General features: G+C 36.4%; 1 protein-coding gene across 9 annotated transcripts in view; it reads left to right on the top strand.

The window, feature by feature from the left end:
- Positions 1 to 21,238, top strand: part of adck1 (aarF domain containing kinase 1) — a 112,116-nt gene that overhangs the window by 56,985 nt on the left and 33,893 nt on the right. For 8 of the 9 annotated variants that reach the window (XM_058987803.1, XM_058987802.1, XM_058987805.1 and 5 more), the window contains 3 exons: positions 9,481 to 9,639; positions 10,344 to 10,502; positions 13,974 to 14,090. In XM_058987803.1, coding sequence (XP_058843786.1) covers positions 9,481 to 9,639; positions 10,344 to 10,502; positions 13,974 to 14,090 — 435 coding nt within the window. The remainder of the gene's footprint in view (positions 1 to 9,480; positions 9,640 to 10,343; positions 10,503 to 13,973; positions 14,091 to 21,238) is intronic. The other variant, XM_058987804.1, reaches the window with a different exon arrangement.

The raw sequence follows: 21,238 nt of genomic DNA, 5'->3' as shown, positions 1-21,238 counted from the left end.
TGTATACAATAAATGTGCTACCATTTGTAAACAGTGATTTTTCTTTTTTTTTTTTTAACAAAATACACTGATGTTATGTTATGTTATAATTTTCATATTAACAGTGTTGTTTTTCTTATGTCAATATACATATAAAATGTATTAGCGTATTGCTTCATGCAAATGAGCTATGTCAACTGACAAAATTGAGTGATAAAATAAATCTCATGCTGTTGAATCCAGGAAAATATGACTTTGCTATACATGTGATTCCAACACGTATTTGCATATCTTGCAATGTTTATGTGTGTGTAAGCATGTGTTTATGTGTGAGTGTTTAATGACTGCAGGTGCAATGTACTGACAAAGTGAAAGATCAACAGGTTGTCTTAGCACAATCTCTTTTTAGCAGTCACATATGCCAGATGCAAATAGGAAAAGTGACATTAAATCCCAGTTTATCAGTATATTGAAGTACAACGAGGAGAAGGGCAGGGGAAAGGGTAGAATCAACAATGTCTTTAAATATTGTAATTTTAAATAGTGTTCTTGTTTTTCACACTCCCAGAATTTAGAATGCTGGGATCAAACTTTGTCTTGCTAGTGAGGACTGTTCTGACATAACATTCTTTAAAATAGTGTTGATTTATGCAGCTCATTAACAGCTTAATTGAAGATGTCTTCCATCAGCAAAATCATTTCCATAACTCAGCAAATGTGCAAGCATCAAATGTCTTATAAAGAACAAATACAAGCTTAGAACAAAATATACAAAAAAGAAGTTTAATTTACAACAGTCACCATATTTACTGAATTTAATTATGTGAACCCTCCCCAAAGATTAAACATGGGTTTGAGAAATGTCAAAAGATGGCCAAACCTGAAATTAAATTGAAAGCTCATACCGTATTTCCAGGCATTTTTGCTGAGCCCTTAAAAGGGGGGAGTGACTAATACACCGATGTGACGTATGCATCAGTGTGTCTAATATTAAACTACTGTACCAGCGCCACAATGGGATTACTACAGCCACGGTTATGGATCACACAAACTTAACTGTCAACAACCCGATTTATTTTTTCAGGATCTACAGCATTCAGGTAATGCTGCTAGGTAGAAACACAAAACCACTGTTCTAATTACTATCAATACCCTTCGTCATTTTGAATGTTAAACGCAAGCTTTCACTCTTGACTGATCTCCTCTTAAAAACGTCACATCTATACTGCTTCACTGTTAACACAATAGCTCTCAGTCTCTATGAATTTCCTTATTACCACCCTACCGAGCCATTGATTTGTCAACATTTAGATTGAACCCGCCTCTGGGATCCGTAGCAAACAGCTATTGGTTAGAAAGCTGAGTAGTAAACTTATCAAGGCTTTTGTTTGTTGTACTGTAATTGCAATGTTATAATAATGCAAGTGACTTTGAGACTGGATAAAGTAGGAGTCAGACAAAAAACTAAATTGCTGCTAACAGGTTTGAAATTGCGTGTTTTGAATTTGTCGAAATACTGTTAAATTATTACTTTTTAAATTTTAGAAAGTTTGAAAAACTGAATAGTTTCTAGCAGTTTAACAAAAAACAAAAAACATTGTAAAATTTATTAATGGAAAAAAAGTTGCAAACAAGGGTTATATCAAAACGAAACCTGTGGATCTTTCTTTATTTATTGGTGTTGAGCATGTAGGAAAAAAATCAATTGTAAAAAAAGTATTTTAAACACAAAAAAATATGATTTCCTAAAACTGAAGTCTCAAAAAGGGTGAAGCGACTTTTACTCCAGTGCGACCTATAAAATGATTTTTATGATACTATTGGCAAAATTCGATGGTGGATGGTTTGTTGTTGAATGCATTACCATTCCTCTATGAGCACATTGATGAGTTTTAAAAGTAATACTTTATTATCCCATGATAGATGTTCTTTATCATCATGTATTACTGTTTCAGCAATCACAGATGTTTTGCATGTGTAATACAGTTACCAGCATATAAAAGAACATGCCTGAGCAGAGTATTCCACGAGGTGTGCACTACAGCTGTGCTCCTGTAATTTCTTCCCCAAGAAGCAATGAGTTTGTTAAAGATTTGCAATTGAAAATAAGATAATGTACATATACAAAAATATTTTCAAGAACACCTTGCACAACTATAGTTGTATAGAATTAAAATCAGGTTAAGAGCAATGGTCGGTCTACTCTGAATGACAAATTCATAAGCACAAATTGTGACAACTGATGATCCTTCAAACTGGTCATATCACAGCTCCCCTGTTGCTCTCTACTCTATTCTGAATTCATCATGTTGAACCCCACAAAACTTTCATGTGTAAGCCATTGTATCTCCTGAGGTGCAGCTAATGTATCTGAGCGTACATTCTGGATAGATGAGTGCCTTCTTCATTACACCCAACCAAATTACTTACAATTCTTTTTTTTTCTTCTTTGTGTTGTGTACTTCTGTACATGAGAGAATGAACGAAAACAACCCAATTGAATTTCTTGGTGATTTACAGCCTTGAGTAAGTAGAATAAGCACCTTATTCTCAGTAGATTATATTTACTGAGGCTAAATTGGAATGATGACCATCGCTTTGCAGTAAACCTTTATCGATAATTGCACATAGTATGGTTTTATACAATTAAAGCCAGGTGTTTACTAGGGCCATATTATCTCAGCCCACAGGTTGTTCCTGTAGATTTCATTTCCCCTGTTGTTAGTTTTTCCACTATTAGCTCCCCAGTATCCTCTTAAACATTAACTGAAAGAAAATATTTTCAATTGCTGAAGGTACGCCCACCAACTTAAATCTCTAAAGAGCAAGAAATGTTCTTTTGATGGATTTTAACATTGCCATTTTCGTTTTTGTGACCTTTTACAGTCATCATGGGTGGTTTTTGTTCGCATTCTATTGCTTTCTATTCATGTTGCTTGCCTTTGAGGTGGAAAGGTAATGTCAGGCCTCACTTCTAAACTGTATACTCTTAGAGCTTTCCTAAGACACAGGAGGACATGAATGGTAGGTTTAAGATAGGTCTAAGATAAGCCTTCCTTTACAGATAATCAGTGAATCAAATTGAATGCCTTTTGTACTAATATATTACCAGTATTCATCAGGTGTAGATACACTGTACATATTTCTTCTTCCTAAAACACACATGCTGTACTTACACATTATATTATTATTCAATGTCACATTGTATTATGTCATATGCTGTAAAATAATAGCTATCCAAATTTAATCTTACCATATTATTCTAGGTGTAGAGAAAGCATACACTGATATATTTCTTTTTTCACTTTTCCATTTAAAAGTTCTTTCTACATCTACATCTAAAAGTAGGAACTGCTGCATTTCTCTGGATGCAGTGTAGATCATGTCTAACTTTTAATACAGTCTGCTTGTTCGTTGTGTCAGAGAGACACACCATTATAGTACACGTTGTTGGCCCAGAGGTAGATTTGCAATAAGAACGTTTTCTTCAGCTAACTGATTTCTCAGCTCTGTGGGGAATCATGATTTATGGATTTCCATCCTGAACTATTAGGTCCCTGCTTGATCAAACAGTGAGAAACACATTAGTCCTACCAAAGTGGATCAAACTGACTTTTTGTTCTCAGTAAATATTTTTCAATAATCATGTTTTATTGAGATTTTAATGTAAAGTTATAGTGGCTCTGTTTCACATGTGAAAGTCAGCAGTCAGATGGCTTTATCTGTCAGTCACAGACACACAGTGCTCAAGTGCCAGTTATCTGTTACTTTAGATAACCGCAGCCAAAACGCAGATTACTACATCCTTTTAGAAAGGATGTGTTTGGGGTCATATGTGAACATAGACCTTCTACTGCATGTGAACTCACTGATGGTGGTCAATGTAAAGCTCATGAAAAGATGCACGTTTTAAAGGATCAATGATCAACATGTGCATCATTATCAACAAATTTTGCATGATATGATGTTCAATACATTATAGATGCACATACTTTATATTATGGATTGCAGACAGAAAAAGCTTCATAATGAGAAAACACAGGTTGTCTGAAGGGCAAGAAAGGACTGATCACATCCAGTTACTTTACAGGTACTCTTCTAAAACAGGCAGAAATCTTATTGTATTTTTCTGGAAGACACAAGATCCAGTGGATGCCCTTTGTGGAATATATTGGGGATGTTTTTATTGAGAATTAACCTAGGCCAAATCCTATATAACAAAACAGATCTCACCAGTAATGTATGCCCTTCAATGTACAGACTGAGCACAGAATTATCATTGTTTGCATTGTCTTAAAGTGCCCTTGAGCTTCGGCATCTATATACCATTGATGTCTGGCTGAGATCTAAACTACACAGGATCCTTGATGTGAGCTTCCAGATTTTGATTACAGATGGTAGGGTTGCCCCTTCCCATTGGTGATAATGTGAGCAGTCACCACAAGGAGTGAACTGTCTTTCATCTTTGGCAGCACATGATGTTCACCGACTTGCAGCTCAGAAGCAGTATTTGGCAGACATTCGCTTTACCACACCTCCTTCAGTGGTTTTGCGACACTAGATACCCAGTCAAGAATTATCTGAATAGTAAAAAGGGCCATAGAGAGAATGATACAAAACTGGGGCATGAACACAGACCAACAGTATACTCTCGCAATTAATGTGTTTCTGGTTTCAGATAATTTTTGTCCTTGAAGCCCAGCAGGATTTATTTTTTAAGTCTAAATGGGACTTAAAAAATATCATTTATTGATATTGCTGGTAAAGCGCCTTATGTTGATGTTTATTTTTTACTTATTAGCAAATGCTCTTTCAGGCTACTTTAGAGGTGTCATTTCATAGGCAAAAATAGAATTACTGGAAAAAGGAGACTGCATAATAAACTAATCTAGGTTAGGTTCTATCTCCAAACTGAAATGATGGTCCGTACAGTATACACAGAGCCCCATTCTTCAACATGTTATGATTTTGAGCAAGGAACATGTTTGTATACGCTTTGTCATCCCAGAATCTGCCTTGTTTGCTTCTCCCTTAACCAGTGAAGTGCCCCGGTCACATGTCCCTTGAAAAAAAAGAAAACGTTTCATTTTTACTTGTCCCTTTAGGAAAATACCTGTCAGGGACAGATGAATGGTGTGTTGTTTCAAACCCAGTATGACAAATACCTAACCATGCTGAAACACTGGGTCGGTGTGATTGATAGTTAAGACTCTCTGCTTTCATATCAAACGTGTATGGAGTGTACAGTGATAGGAGTTTAAAATTCATCCATGTTGCAGTTAGCCAGATTTTGGGCTATGGACTACACAGTCTTAAAACTTATACATAGGACCTTGATAAGAAATACTGAGGAATACCATGTTTAAATTACAGTGAAAATCAGAAGGATACAGGACAGTAACATGAGAAACATGTTTTTACCAAATTAGGGTAATATAGGTGGAGCATGGCTCAATCTAACAATTCATGAGAAAAAAAACCAAAAAAACAAATACACACCTAGAGTAATAGCAACTTTTATAAGCTGATTCCGTTCATGGTTTTCTCTGTGAGATTTTAAAGCTACCAACTGAGAATCCACTTACATCGTGTTGGGTTTTGCAAGTATAAACTGATGGACAATTCTGATGGAATTGGAAATGCCCCAGATCAATAGACCTAATTACCTGTTTTTTTATCCTGCCAGCTTTAGCCTTTTTCTTGGAATGGAATGTCACTGCTTCGCATTTGTAAATAGAACACCAAATGATTCATTTTTCTCCCTTTCCTACTATTTTTTAAAGAGTGTTTTACAGTGTAATTGCAAAGATGAGTGTATGGAAAGTAATAAGCTTGTTGGATTATTTTTTCTTATAGTATGCCCTTTCATGTTGGAAGCAGTATTTTAATGGTGTGCCAAAAAGATTTAACATCAAATCCACTGCTTTTGCAAGGCAAATACATTTAATGTACCTGACTAGCTTTCAGAAAATGATGATAATGTTGGATGGTCCCTTCGTCTCTAAAGCATTTCCCCCGAACACATGGTAACTTGAAAAAAATCACTAGTTGTCAGAAATTGTCATGTAAAGCCTATTGTTTTGGCAATAAGATGACTATGCCAATATATGACATGGCATAATCCATAATCCATGTTTAAATAAAATGAATTGAATTGCAAGTACAGAGGGATTTAACTCGGGTACAAGGTAAACACTCTTCTTTTATGGGATCTGTAATGTCCTTTACCAAATCCACAGTTTAATATGCAGTCCAAATTCATCTTGTCTGAAAGATGCAAGGCCCAAAGGTGTTGCTTTAATAGGGACTTCCCAATTCCTCCCCTTAAAAGCTGTGGAAATTATTTAGAACAGCACTTATTTTTGAAAGCAAAATGGTGCTAAAAAATCTCTTGGATTGTAGTTTATGTAAATTTATGCAAATGAGGAGAGGAATGCTGTTGCTATTTTGGTTTTGTTTTTGGAAGCTCACTTGGCAGGTGGAGCCCTAGTTGTGCATATGTTATGTTGACAGTTAGAGGCAAGCACTGGAGGTGGAGCAGGTGGAATATTGAAAGGTGGAGCTGCCTGATTGTGAAGAGCAGCAGATGGTTGGACAACATGTCAAACTGACGAGGAGGCATTGAAACACACATTGCAAGCAAAAAGGGGGGGTGCAGCAGTCTTGGAGAAATAGGTTGGCAGAACGGCAATGTGTTCTATATGGAAGAGCCTCATATTGCAGGCTGATATTACAGATTGAAGTTACTGTAGATTGAAAAGGTTGGCCTATATATTGCATAATAAGCAGATTGCAGGTCAGCAGGTGGTCCTATAGAAATCCCAGGAACCCCCAATTGCAAAATGAGAAGTTTAACTGCACTGCTGTGATCAAAGCATTTGTAGTTTGCCTGCTAACAGACGAAGTTGCTGAAATTGCAGGAAAAGCAGGTAGTGTGAGATAGTGACTTTAGATAATGTATTGGGTCAAGATGATGGGAAGGTCGATCCTGTTACACATGTATGTCTATAAGAGTCTGAATAATAATATATAATAATATAATAGGTCAATAAGATAACCAAAACATGGGTGTTGTAGAACCGTATCAATGTTAAGGATCTTTATAGATGAAAACATCTTCCTTATAAAAGATATTTTAATATCAAATCTCAAAACCGATGTTTGCCACGACAGATGCTTTTTCCAAACTGAAATTGTGAGCCCTAAAATGATTAGCATTATGCAGATTTATGTAATTACCTATAGTTTTTATACCAGACATCATACCGGTATACATTTCTTTGATATGTTAGTTACAAACTTATACATTGCTATGCCACTGACCATTCAATGCAATGCATCACTCAAATATTACCTTAACCAGCTGAAGTGACCCAGAAGTGTCCTCTGTGTTTCTGTGCTGTGAATGACTGTGAGCTCCACAGTGATGCCAGGTCTGCATATCACACACAATCACACCATACATCACGCATCTTTTGTGAAGCCCACATTGAAATGTGCCTGTTCTTTTCAAAAGAGGAGCCGGTGTGACTGTGATGCAAAAAGACAGACACATTTAAAGTGGGGATAGCAAGTCTACTAAGGGACTTGCCATTCCCTGCCTTTTTCTAATGCACTTCATGTGGTAAACACATGAAATGATCAAATAAAAAAACTGTTACTATGCTGCTTTATACTTATTTCTTATTGTATTATGTCATCTTGTGCAGTCTAGGGGGAGAGAACAAGCACATAGACATGCAATGCTAGAGACGAGGGGGTAACAATTTTCTAATTCACAATAATTGACATGTTAAGCACAAGACTCCAACATACAGTTGGCTTTTTGACAAACTATGCAGAAGACTAATACACTGAATCCCTAAACCAGATGGCTGCTTATACAGGATGTCTTGAAGGTAAGGAAGATAAAAAAAACAGCAGCAGGGGTAAGAGCAGGGGACTACTTAGCTCAATTGACAATTACTGTTTTTACTATATCAAAATAGGGTACCAGATTTACAAGTGTAATTGTTACTGTATATTGAAAGGACTGTTATTCTTGCTTATGCACATGCTCTGTGTTTAACACTCAGGGATACTGCCGCTGTGGTAAAGAATCAAGAAAAACAGACATGAGAACAGCACAAAGCATAACATATTTGAAACATATGGGCAATTCTTTTGTGGCTAATATCCCTTTAAAAATTGCAAGACCAATTTCCATGATTGTGGTCATTTTGCTCAAAAATTGCTTTTATTTGTTACAGGTTTTGCACAATGGTTTAAGAAAATGGAATTACATTTCTTAAGGTTTCCATTTATGTAATCCATAACAGCAGCTCAGTCATGCATGCAATGTGATTATAAACAGGGTGCAAAAAGGATCTAAAAATTACAGTTATTGCATTTCAGTTATTTAAACTGGCCTGACCCAACAAAGCCAGATTGAAAGCTCCTGTAATTTACTATCTGATGAATATAACCGTATCTGAATCTATATGGCAAGTCCATTTGATTAATATGGCTGATAAGGAAGGCTACGATAAGGAAACACTAAAATGAGATTCAGAAATTGAAAGCTGAGGTTCCTCAAATTAAGTATTGCCTTTTAAAATATATTATACTGTATTTACTGGTGAGACAGTTGCAAGCTTTTCTTCTCATTAAAACAAAGTATGCATCAAGTTCTCAAACAACCAAAGACCACACATGCTGTGTATATGATACAAATATCTATTTCCATTCCCTGTACCAAAAATCAATATAGCTTCATATCAGGACCTCATATGATGTGATCAGCAACTACAGGTCCAGAAGTGGGATTGAGGCTGGGGATAAGCACAGTCATATTGACATGTTTCAAATAACTACCATGATTAATATTAAGTATTGGGTTCATGTCTTTTTGCTACAGATGTGACACTGCTGAAATACCTTTAACATTAATATTGCAGTTACTGTTGGGAGTTTCATGATAATACATGTTTATTTATATAAACCTTGTGGCAGAAAGTCTATTTTCCCTGATACCCAATACATTTGTCTGTTTCAATTATTTAATACCATGGTACTTATTGTATCATATGTCTATTCCATGTATTACTTTCATGCACTATTGTCTGGTGTCATTCGGGAGTCTGTTCAAACGGGATAGCTCTGTCTGGGTCTATCCTATAAACCAAACATGTTCCAAATATAAATACATTAATATATATTTTTAATATTAGAATATGAATTGTAAATTCAAATAGTTCAGTAAATACAATGCCAGAGTAGAAACTTATCTATCCCTTTCAGGAAAAACAAAACAAAACAAAAAAAAAACAGAGGCTGTCAACCTGTGGTAAAAAATCTTTCCACACTCACAAATCAGTAAACTGAGGCTTTTTCCTAACACACCATTTCAACTAACAAGCTCTTTAATCCTTTTTGCTATTTATTTCACTATGAAATGGGATTCATCAGTGTAGGTTTGGTATCACTTATCTACAAGAAAGTTTATGGTCTCCTTTCTGACAGATTGCACAGCTGTTTGTGAGTTTTGAAGAGTCCCCTCAAGGAGCAGCCTCTTTAGCCCAGGTTCACAAGGCAGTGTTGCATGATGGGAGGACAGTCGCTGTCAAAGTTCAGCATCCCAAAGTGCAGACCCAGAGTTCCAAGGACATTCTGGTTATTGAGGTAAGCATGAAAGCAGCACTACACTTGCAAGGCACATAATGCTTTTGTTGGCCATGACAGTCACCATCAACCGAATTATGAGTACTGAGCTTGAAACTCAGTAAGGACATTGTAACAGTGAAGAACAGAAACTAAGAAGGATTTAATTACCTTCAGGAGAATGTCTTCATACAATTGAAGCCGTATTTCTATTACTAAAATGGAACGAAATGCAGGTTTTTAGCTCCCCAAGTAGCTTAATGGTCATCTTGCTTACAATTTCTGACAACTCTTATAAAACATCACAACTCTTTGCTTTTATGTAACTTGAAAGATTAGATATTTCTTGAATAGGCATCTTTATTTGTTGCAGAAATTTCTGAGCAGAAAAGTGGAATTTTACCAGTGAGGTATATTTAACTTTGTGCTGTTGTTTGGAGCTCAGTGATGTGCGTCAGTGCAGCTGATTGTGGTCCTGATGCTACATCAATCTCATTAATCAATCTAATATGTGACGACATTATGATGATCCCTCCTGCTATATATATATATATATATATATATATATATATATATACATACTGTATATATGCATGAAACAGCCTGAGAGCAAATGTTAGTCATTACTCTGAAAAAAGCACTGGAATCCCTTATGGGCCAAAGTGAAGACAGAAAAGAATGAGTCTGAAGCAATTGAATTAATTGTTTTAATTTGAATTTTACAGTTTCTACTCAAAACTGTGACATGGCTGTTCCCTGACTTTGGCTTCATGTGGCTTGTTGAGGAGGCCAAGAAGAACATGCCTTTGGAGTTGGACTTCTTAAATGAAGGCAGAAATGCAGAAAGAGTGGCAAACATGCTCAAGCACTTTGAATTCCTGAAGGTAGTAACCACAAGCACAGTGTTTTAAAGGCCATGTGGTCATGTGTAGTCCTCATGTGATTGTATGGTTCAATTCACATATTATTGACATCATTGTATCATTACTGAGTCTCACACATTCTTTATAATTTTCCCCAAACCATGGTCTGGATATTTGTGGATATTATTAATATTCCGAACATGTGTTACATCTCCCCTCCTCCATCCCCCCACACACATACTTTGAGATGTCCAACCCCCTGAATTATTATTCCCTTTTGAGTAACTCCTTAGATAATGAGAAATGTTTTGTGCTTCCAACAGCTTTTCACTTATTCATTCCATCAAAATGTTTGTTATTGTCCTTGAATTATTTTATTTAGTCATGGCTGCGAGTCTTAGAAACTAAAGAACATGTGGGCTGCATCAGCAGTAAACCACATTTAATAATGGGGTATTTTATTGTTGAGAATTCTGATCTGGCAAATCTGATGAAACAAAAGCTCCTCAAGTGACAATCTTACAGTTTTTTTTGTTTTTTTTTTAAACTTATTTCACTGCCAGGGGTCAGTGTAATGGCTCTGCATCACCCAACACTGCCCATTACACTAACAGTAAGATCTTGCAAGAACTGTCTGCAGGTTAGTTACATTTGTTGGGCCAGGAAATAGGTACAGTTTTTTTTTTTTTTTTTTTTCCCTGTTCATAATTCTTGGCAAATTTGAGACAGCTTATTTTAATAATTTTCTTTTAAAATAGGTTTGCAGAGGTCTTTTTTTAATTAATAAATACATAACAAAATCCACCCACAAAAGCCCACTCACTCCACAGGGAAACTTACTACAGGGTATTAGAGTTTGTAATGATATTATTACTACTGTATGTGAAAAAAATGGGAATAAGGGAAAACAAACCACTGGGTTCTACGTTTACACAAAAATGCACAAACACATTTGTATAAATGTGCACACACATACATATTTACATATATAAAGTATATATATATAAGCACATACATATAAACATATACACCTGTAGATAGATAGATAGATAGATAGATAGATAGATAGATATAGTGAACACCCTCCTTCTGTCCAGATCACAATTAAAATAGTCTTTGTCAGTCCCTTTCAATTTGGAGGCAATCTAAAGATATCTATTGGGACCAGCCCTCTATTAAGACTGTTTGGCACAGTCCCTTTGGTGGTAATACAAGTGGAATTCCAATGCATTTTCACAAGAAAGCAGTTGAAAAAGATTGACCTCTTTCAGAGAAGCCCCATTCTTAACATACGAAAGACAGTAAGAGATAATGTGTCTGACAATTACAGGGCAGTGTTCTTTATTTTGATGAAACCACTTTTCCACTTTCCCAGTCTGAGCTCTGCAGCTTAACACAACGATGGGTGTTTAAAACTATAGGAAACAATAAATCAACTAGCAATCATATTTTACATTTAATCAAGTTTAGGCTAGATCTATGAGCATGCCTGCAGACAAGTCACCATTGTTCAATAATAAAATAATAAAAATATATATATACACAGTACTGTGCAAAAGTTTTAGGCAGGTGTGAAAAAATGCTGTAACGTAAGAATGCTTTCAAAAATAGACATGTTAATAGTTTATATTTATCAATTAACAAAATGCAAAGTGAGTGAACAGAAGAAAAATCTAAATGTATATATATATAGTACTGTGCAAAAGTTTTAGGCAGGTGTGAAAAAATGCTGTAAAGTAAGAATGCTTTCAAAAATAGACATGTTAATAGTTTATATTTATCAATTAACAAAATGCAAAGTGAGTGAACAGAAGAAAAATCTACATCAAATCCATATTTGGTGTAACCACCCTTTGCCTTCAAAACAGCATCAATTCTTCTAGGTACACTTGCACAAAGTCAGGGATTTTGTAGGCATATAGTCAGGTGTATGATTAAACAATTATACCAAACAGGTGCTAATGATCATCAATTCAATATGTAGGTTGAAACACAATCATTAACTGAAACAGAAACAGCTGTGTAGGAGGAATAAAACTGGGTGAGGAACAGCCAAACTCAGCTAACAAGGTGAGGTTGCTGAAGACAGTTTACTGTCAAAAGTCATACACCATGGCAAGACTGAGCACAGCAACAAGACACAAGATAGTTATACTGCATCAGCAAGGTCTCTCCCAGACAGAAATTTCAAGGCAGACAGGGGTTTCCAGATGTGCTATCCAAGCTCTTTTGAAGAAGCACAAAGAAACGGGCAACGTTGAGGACCGTAGATGCAGTGGTCGGCCAAGGAAACTTACTGCAGCAGATGAAAGACACATCATGCTTACTTCCCTTCGCAATCGGAAGATGTCCAGCAGTGCCATCAGCTCAGAATTGGCAGAAAACAGTGGGACCCTGGTACGCCCATCTACTGTCCGGAGAAGTCTGGTCAGAAGTGGCCTTCATGGAAGACTTGTGGCCAAAAAGCCATACCTCAGACGTGGAAACAAGGCCAAGCGACTCAACTATGCACGAAAACACAGGAACTGGGGTGCAGAAAAATGGCAGCAGGTGCTCTGGACTGATGAGTCAAAATTTGATATATTTGGCTGTAGCAGAAGGCAGTTTGTTCGCCGAAGGGCTGGAGAGCGGTACACGAATGAGTGTCTGCAGGCAACAGTGAAGCATGGTGGAGGTTCCTTGCAAGTTTGGGGCTGCATTTCTGCAAATGGATTTGGGGATTTGGTCAGAATTAATGGTCTCCTCAATGCTGAGAAGTACAGGCAGATACTTATCCATCATGCAATACCATCAGGGAGGCATCTGATTGGCCCCAAATTTATTCTGCAGCATGACAACGACCCCAAACATACAGCGAAAATCATTAAGAACTATCTTCAGCGTAAAGAAGAACAAGGAGTCCTGGAAGTGATTGTATGGCCCCCACAGAGCCTTGAGCTCAACATCATCCAGTCTGTCTGGGATTACATGAAGATAGAGAAGCAACTGAGGCTGTCTAAATCCACAGAAGAACTGTGGTTAGTTCTCCAAGATGTTTGGGCCAACCTACCTGCCGAGTGCAAGTGTACCTAGAAGAATTGATGCTGTTTTGAAGGCAAAGGGTGGTCACACATTGATTTGATGTAGATTTTTCTTCTGTTCACTCACTTTGCATTTTGTTAATTGATAAATATAAACTATTAACATGTCTATTTTTGAAAGCATTCTTACGTTACAGCATTTTTTCACACCTGCCTAAAACTTTTGCACAGTACTGTATATATAATTAGTTTTTATTTTTTATTTTATTATTGGACAATGGTCCAATAATAAAATCCGCAAGCAGAGATATTTTACAGGGAACATAACCCGGCTAGATTACACTTTCTAGAATGTAATATATAAGATTTATAAAATGTATCGATACAGTACAATTCATAGTTACTGTTGCTTATTCTTGATGCATGTTTGTTCGTGTTAAATCATTTTGGCTATAAACTTTGTTCATTGCAGGTGCCAAAAATCCACTGGGACCTGTCGACCAAGCGTATTCTGACCATGGAATTTGTGGAGGGAGGCCAAGTTAATGACTTGGAGTACATGAAGGAAAACTGCATAGATGTCAATGAGGTATAATTTTTGGTTGCAAATCAGCTGGTTCTAGATACATAGATTGTTGGTTATTCTAACTTCACAACTTTAGTAAAATATATACTGTATATATATTTATAGCTGCTATAGCTTTACTTTTTTTCTTAGACGACTTCTAGAACCTTTTTTTTTATTGATAAAGCACATGCATATTGTACTGTTGATCTACGAAATATGAAGTCTGGTCATCAATTTAATTGTCACTGACACTGACACAAAGCACTGCAGTTTAGTAGCATTGTTAGATCCGTGCTCCACTTGTGTTTTGATGGGGCTCAGGCACTTCATGGCTCAGTTCAAGATGAATGCATTTTCTGCTAATTTTTAATCCGACTCATATATACTGTGCATATTAACTTATATAACCTATGTACTATTACTTAGTCATATAGGTTAATATGCACAATTGACCCTGTCTTGTTATAAATTATATTTAATTAAAAAAATACAGACTTTTTAAAACAATAAAACCAGTTCCATGCTATTTCAGGGGGCAGGCTTTAAAAAAAATAAAAAAAATAAAGGTGTTATTTTTGTATTATGTGTTTGCCAATAGTTTGCAGTGAACTCGATTTATTTGTAGGCATCACTGTTGTTGGACATCAGATTATTTTGTCAGCACAAGGTACCCATGTAAAACCCAACATTTTATAACTGAAGGGTTGGTTAAGGTGATTCCTTCTTCAGGCTGGGATTAGTTGATTCTGATCACCTAGTATTATCATTAAAGCATCACAAAGGCATATTAATCTTTATTGATCAGTCTAAAAGCTGTTAATCATAGCAGCCTTGATTTTAAAGACATTTGGAAAACACAGTAGGAGTTGCTATTGAGGTTGATAGATAATAGGAGGCTGTGTGGTCCAGTGGTTAAAGAAAAGGGCTTGTAACCAGAAGGTCCCCGGTTCAAATCCCGGCTCAGCTACTGACTCATTGTGTGACCCTGAGTAAGTCACTTAACCTCCTTGTGCTCCGTCTTTCAGGTGAGATGTAATTGTAAGTGACTCTGCAGCTGATGCATAGTTCACACACCCAAGTCTCTGTAAGTCGCCTTGGATAAAGGCGTCTGCAAAATAAACAAATAATAATAATGCCTTTCTGGTTTCCTCTGTGAAGAACCGCAAACACCCCAATCCCCCATGATGACAATATGATGCTTCACAAGATATTTCTTTCTAAATAAATATTTTTCAAATAAATAAACCGCCAACCATCTCCTGTTTCAATAACACATTTTTCAAATTTTGAAATTTCTATTAAAAACATTCGTCATATTGAAAGATCTGATTTCCTAGTCTTTTGCCAGACACTGATTTATTTAAACAGAACAGTATTACTGCACATCAGCTTTGTATACTGGGTACTACACACTTTGCTGGTCAGTTCCTGTCACTTTGTACCTTGGCTCTAGAAAATGTAAATGATTGTGTGAAATGTAAATGATATTTAGTTGTTGGACATGCCATTTATCTGTTGAAATTAAGCTTATCATTTGTAGTAGGATCTTAAAAAGAAATATAGCGTTAGGTGGAACAATTAATTTGCCTCTTATTTTGGGTGCTTTTTTGGAGTGTTTTGGTTCATTTGGTCACGTCAGGGAAGTTGGAATTCAACCCACCAACCACTGAAAGAAATTCCATTCTGTAAAGCTATTGGAATACAGTCTGTAGTCTGTTTGAACAGAACACTAGCTTGTTTGCAGTTGGTGCCTAATTTAAAAACCTGTTACCATATTGACAAAATTGACAAAAAACTAAAAAGAAACATAATCAGATGAGCTGAGCTGTTTGGGATACATAAAAAATGTTTTAAAACCAAGACAATCCATGCCTCTATGGCACCTATGTTTATTACTAGCACTCTTGTTTTCACATGTCCGAAGATATTAAAATTTCTTGCTGCAAGACAGACCATTAGCCTCTATAAAAGCATTTTGTGTGGTGCTTTATACCTAATGAGTGGGTCTATTGGTTCTAAAAGCTTGTGAGTGCATTTTCCTTTGTTGGTGTAATAAATGGTTTCATTTTAGCACCAGTGTAGTGTTTCAGTTGGCTAGCACAGTTGTTAAAAATGAGTATGCAAGTCCTCTGACGGTTGTCTTGCAGAGTGCTCGGTTTAAGACAATAGCCTTTCTTTTTATTTTACACCCAGGCATCATTGGTTTGACAGACTTGCAAATTAGGATTGTACTGAGCTCATGAATTTCTGATCTGTTTTATGAAGAAATTGTTAAAAAAAAATGCAAGCACGTAAAACGGCAGTGAAGTATGTTTTTTAAACTTGATTTGTAAATGAATCTACATCAACGCCCTAGAAGCGTGTTGCAACCCACCTTGATTCCACTGAAACAAGATCATGCTCTCATGTGCACCATCCTTGTCAAGAAAAGTAATCCTCAGAGCAAACAATGCAGTTTAATACAATTAAATGAATTACAAAAATTATAAAGTACGATATTCACTGCACCGTAAGGTGACATCTGATGCAAACTTCATCCAATGAAAATAAGTACAATAAATCCCTGGAGTTTTTTTTACAACATCACCACAACATGGCTTTATTTTAATGCAATTAAAGAAGTTATCCTCACTGAATTGATGAAAAGTAATTAGTGTCTGTTCTCTTAAGCTTGTTTATTCGCAGGGGTATTGACCCTGTCAGGCAAAAATCATGTAGGTTTAATCGCTAACTAATTAATTCAGTTTATGTTTACAGAAACAGAACAAATGTTAAAGGCATGAAATTAGTATGTAAAGTGTAAAATGAAAGAAAAATCCATCTACCAGTAAAAGTAGGACATTTCAACATGATTCCTTGTGTGAAATAGCCTTGACTGAAAGTTTCCAAATCTGAGCTTCAGAGACAACGCAGCAAAAAGCAGTGGAATTGTGTGCTTCCATCAAGATATAATGCTTGAAGAGCAATAACACAGTATCTAATGCATTGTTGCAGTCTGCTACTGGTCCTGGTAGTTTCCGTTAAGTGCAGACTGAAATCAAACTAGTTGGACTCCCAGCGCTTAAACTTTTTGAATAAGAGCTAAGAGCAATGTCATTGTCTGATGTCACTTTTTTTGTTGTGTGACCCTATGATATTAATGTATTTACTACAATAGAACTGTATACCAGGCAAACACTCATTGAAGACACTTGTGATGGATGTCCTTCATGTGGCTGATAAGTAAATAATAAGCATAAGCCATGCACTTACCTCTTGATTTAAAGAGCTTGCTCTTTAGTCAAATGGTATGGCATTCGTCTTTAAACTGTGAGGTTATCATCCAGCCTTTGCCTTTCCATCCAATACAATGGGCTGAGATGCCAATTCCAAGAGTGTGGGAGCAGAAGACTTTCGCTCCGAGCTGTACATCATGTGATGCACAGCAACTACATTTACAAGATATACAGGTAAAACAGTGGAGTCTCATGGACAATTTAACCGATAGGGAAAGCATTCCATGACAGGAGATAGCTGGCTTTGTCACGTTGGTTTGTTCGCAAACAAGCTGCAGGTAATTACGCAGAAAAGAGAACTGAAACAAAATGGTCATGGCTAAAAAGCTTGGTCTGTCATTGCCAATGATGTATAGTTTCATTCTATGCTCCATAAAATAGCTGAAAGATGGTCTGCAGGACCATTCTTGATGCCTAACTAGTTACAAATTCCCCAAGCAACTCTTGGTAAGTACCAAACTTGATTAAAGCTGGAGGAAACCATATCTAATTAGTACACTGGATTTGCAAAAAATTTTTAAAAAAAAAAATAGAAATCCTAGAGAGGCAAAACTTTGTTTATAGAGAGTGTTCAATGTGTGTGTGTGGTGAGAAGACCACTGGGGAAGTGGAAACAAAGACAGTATTTATTCAATTATTATTGTCAAACAGCTTCGGTCATCTCTAAGATAGATATGTAGTCAAAGGATAGGTAAGGTGTTTTTTTTTAGTTTACTAGTAAGTCACCAACCTGGAAACGTGTTATGTTTCCACTACTCCCTTTTCCTAACTGCTTTATAAGACCTGCCTAGAAGCTGATGATACAGAAAATCTGCAGATGTTTCAGTATCTGTATTCCTCATTACCATAGCACCGTATTTGCAATATTCACAATTCTTTTGTTACAGCTTGAATAAATTATATTCTCTAACAATAGAAACATTATATTGAAGACGGTCTTAAATTTGAGGTTTATGATACCATAATATCTGAGGATGGAAAATAGGCCAGTATTGAGAATATCTCATCAAACACTAAGCCTGTATTGGCCAAGGACTGTATGTACAGCTCAAAGGCAGCATTCTGGTGTCCTAGCAACTTGGATGGCCCCCAAACTAATTTGTTTAAGGCGTTTACAGCCTTTATATTGGAACCAGGTTTTGGTCGTAACAGTCTAGGCTAATTTGGAGTAAGTTATGTATAGTGGGGTGGGGTGGGGGGGAAGCACAACCGCATCATGTCAACCAGCCACTTTAATTGAACATCACTCCAGATGGTGTGGTGACTCAGCATGTTGTGCAGTTACTGTGAGCATGGGAGAGGTTGCTTATTTCACTCCAACATCTGCTTGTCAAGGTGGGTTCAGAGAGGGGTTTTTGGTCCTGCAGTCATACATGTATTCCACACATACTATCCTCTGTAGAACAGATGTCCTTCGGCCAGGCCCCAAATCCAACAATACCAAAAGTATCCTTTGGGAATTAGGCTTCAACTTCATGCACACCCTTGTTCTATAAGAATGAAGTATTAGTGTATTGTGTTGAGAAATGTGTAAAAAAAAAAAGAGGTCTCCATGTTATTTCTCAAAAAGAGTTTGTTACCAAAACAAGATAGATAGGAATGCTAGATAGGAATGGAGACAAAAATATATGCACACACTCACACCATAGCCAGTGATATGATTTGTTGTTAATAATTTGCATAATAATGATCATTCCTACATTCACGACCTTGGAAAACCCTCCAATACAATTCATAAATAGCAGTCCACATTATATTATTTTAAGTTTAAAAATAAGTAAACAAATGTTATTAGACAGTATTTTATCTTCAAGAAAGATTGGCTGAAGCATTAACCAATGATGATGAGAGTTATTAGACAGCTGATGAAATAGATATCGAACATAATAAATGATGGAGTCTTCCCAAGAAAATGGATAGAATTATTAACTTGCTGTGGCATCTCCGTGGTTCTGTGTGAGAGCTGGCGTGTAAGTAATCAAAAGATTGATGATGGCTGAAATAGACTTTTCTCTGTACTGGGAGACGTGCATGGAATTTGTGAAGAGGGCTTTATTCTATCAGTTCATCTTAGAGATATAAGGAGTTTATATACAGTGCATTAAAGAAAACAGGTGTTTGAGAAGCTTTGTTTCCAACCTCATAACCATGCTTCCCAATGTACTGTAAACAATGGACCAAAAAATGGAGATATTTTAAGCCCTGTTGATTATTATAATAGATGCAGTGGAAGCACCCGCACATAGAGGTTGTTGTTATTATTATTATTATTATTATTATTATTATTATTAATGTCTGACTCAGCGGTCATTTAAGATAGATAACTGGCCGCAGTAACAGTTAGGTGTCCCAACCTGCAGATTGCTGTTTGAGAGCTTTTGAAGGAGAGTGATGGGGATCATGATGTATTCTTGTTCGTTTTTGACACTGTAGGATTTCCACACATTTTACTTTGGAGTTGGAGGCTTCCATTACAGTATGCAGCAAAAAAACCTACTCAAATGATTTGAAGGGCATGGGGCTGCTTCGTGAACTTTCACAGTTAAAAAAGAATTGCTTCGTGTTGTAATGTATTCAATGGAGAGTAAAGTGATGAGCGATGTTTGTATTTTTATAAAATATAAATCCCCATCATTACCAATCCCCATAGGGAGACTGTGGGTGGGAGATATATCTTAATTGACTGTGCATATCTTTTAGTGAAGCAAAAAGGATCAAAGTTAGTTTTTCTCTCCTTCAGCCTGGTGTGTGTTGCTGCAGTCTACCTAGCAGTGTAAGAATATTCATAGGGCTATGTGGCAAAGCGCCCCGCCCCTGTGTGCATTTGTGTGTTATGTGTTGTATGCTGCGTGTGTTAATGTTGGTGTATAGTCATTGGTACACGGGATATAAACGGGTCTGTGTTTCACGTGTGATTTTAAAAAGGTAGATTTGTATTTAGGCACGAGGAGGGCACAAATCACTTCACGTGCTGGTTAAATGTAATATGTGAGCACGGGGTTGCACAGAATTAATTCACGTGCTGGGATTCAAGTGAATAATTAATTAGTAATTGAATCCCAGCACAATTTCTTGCAGTCGGGGTTGGGTGTTCGGAAGAGGAGAACGGGTGAGAGAGAAAGGAGTAATTAGAAGTAAAGATCGTAAATATAAGTGTTTGTTCTCACCGTGTTTGTTTGTCTGTCCGTGCACCATTTGTTTAGTGTTAGTCCGTTTTGTATGTCTGTTTATTTTGGCGCAAGTGCCGTGTCCTGTTTTGTGTACCGTTTAAAACCTTTTTATTTTGTTATTAAACGCTGAGTGCAGCCATTGCACTCGGCTCATCATCACAACCACCGTCTCTGTGTATTCCTTTCTGGTCTGACGCCACCCACTCTGGCCGTCTTTGTGACAGGCTAACAGTAACACTTTCTGGAAACACGGTTATTAGACATCTCTTTATCACTGTTTCACCTTACCAAATGTTTTAATTATGTTACCATATAAAATACTTTAGTGGCTATATACAGAAATTGGAGAAATAAAATGTAAACATTTGCCAGTACAATATATGGCAAAGGATGGAATGAATGTTCAAGGTGTTTAAATTATTTGTTACGTATATATAAGGCCATTCCTCAGTGATTACTGCCTGCAATTCCTTGGTGATAAAAATCTGTTCTCCAAATTTTAAGTAGCAGCTTTTACAAGTGAACAGAATAAGACAACTTTCTCAAGACATTTGAACTTCAAATATTTTGGGAAGTCATCAAGAAGTATTGTTATCGCTATGTCATAAGTACTAACTTATTTTTCACTGAAGCAGTGCAACTGAAAATAACTGAAATTATTCTAATGTATTCAGTATTTGTCAGTGTGTTAAAAACAAAACATAACACAAAGACAGATTTGCAA

Source organism: Acipenser ruthenus, chromosome 15 (assembly GCF_902713425.1).
Source record: "Acipenser ruthenus chromosome 15, fAciRut3.2 maternal haplotype, whole genome shotgun sequence".
Taxonomy (NCBI): Eukaryota; Metazoa; Chordata; class Actinopteri; order Acipenseriformes; family Acipenseridae; genus Acipenser; species Acipenser ruthenus.
This window is presented reverse-complemented; position numbering and strand designations above follow the sequence as displayed.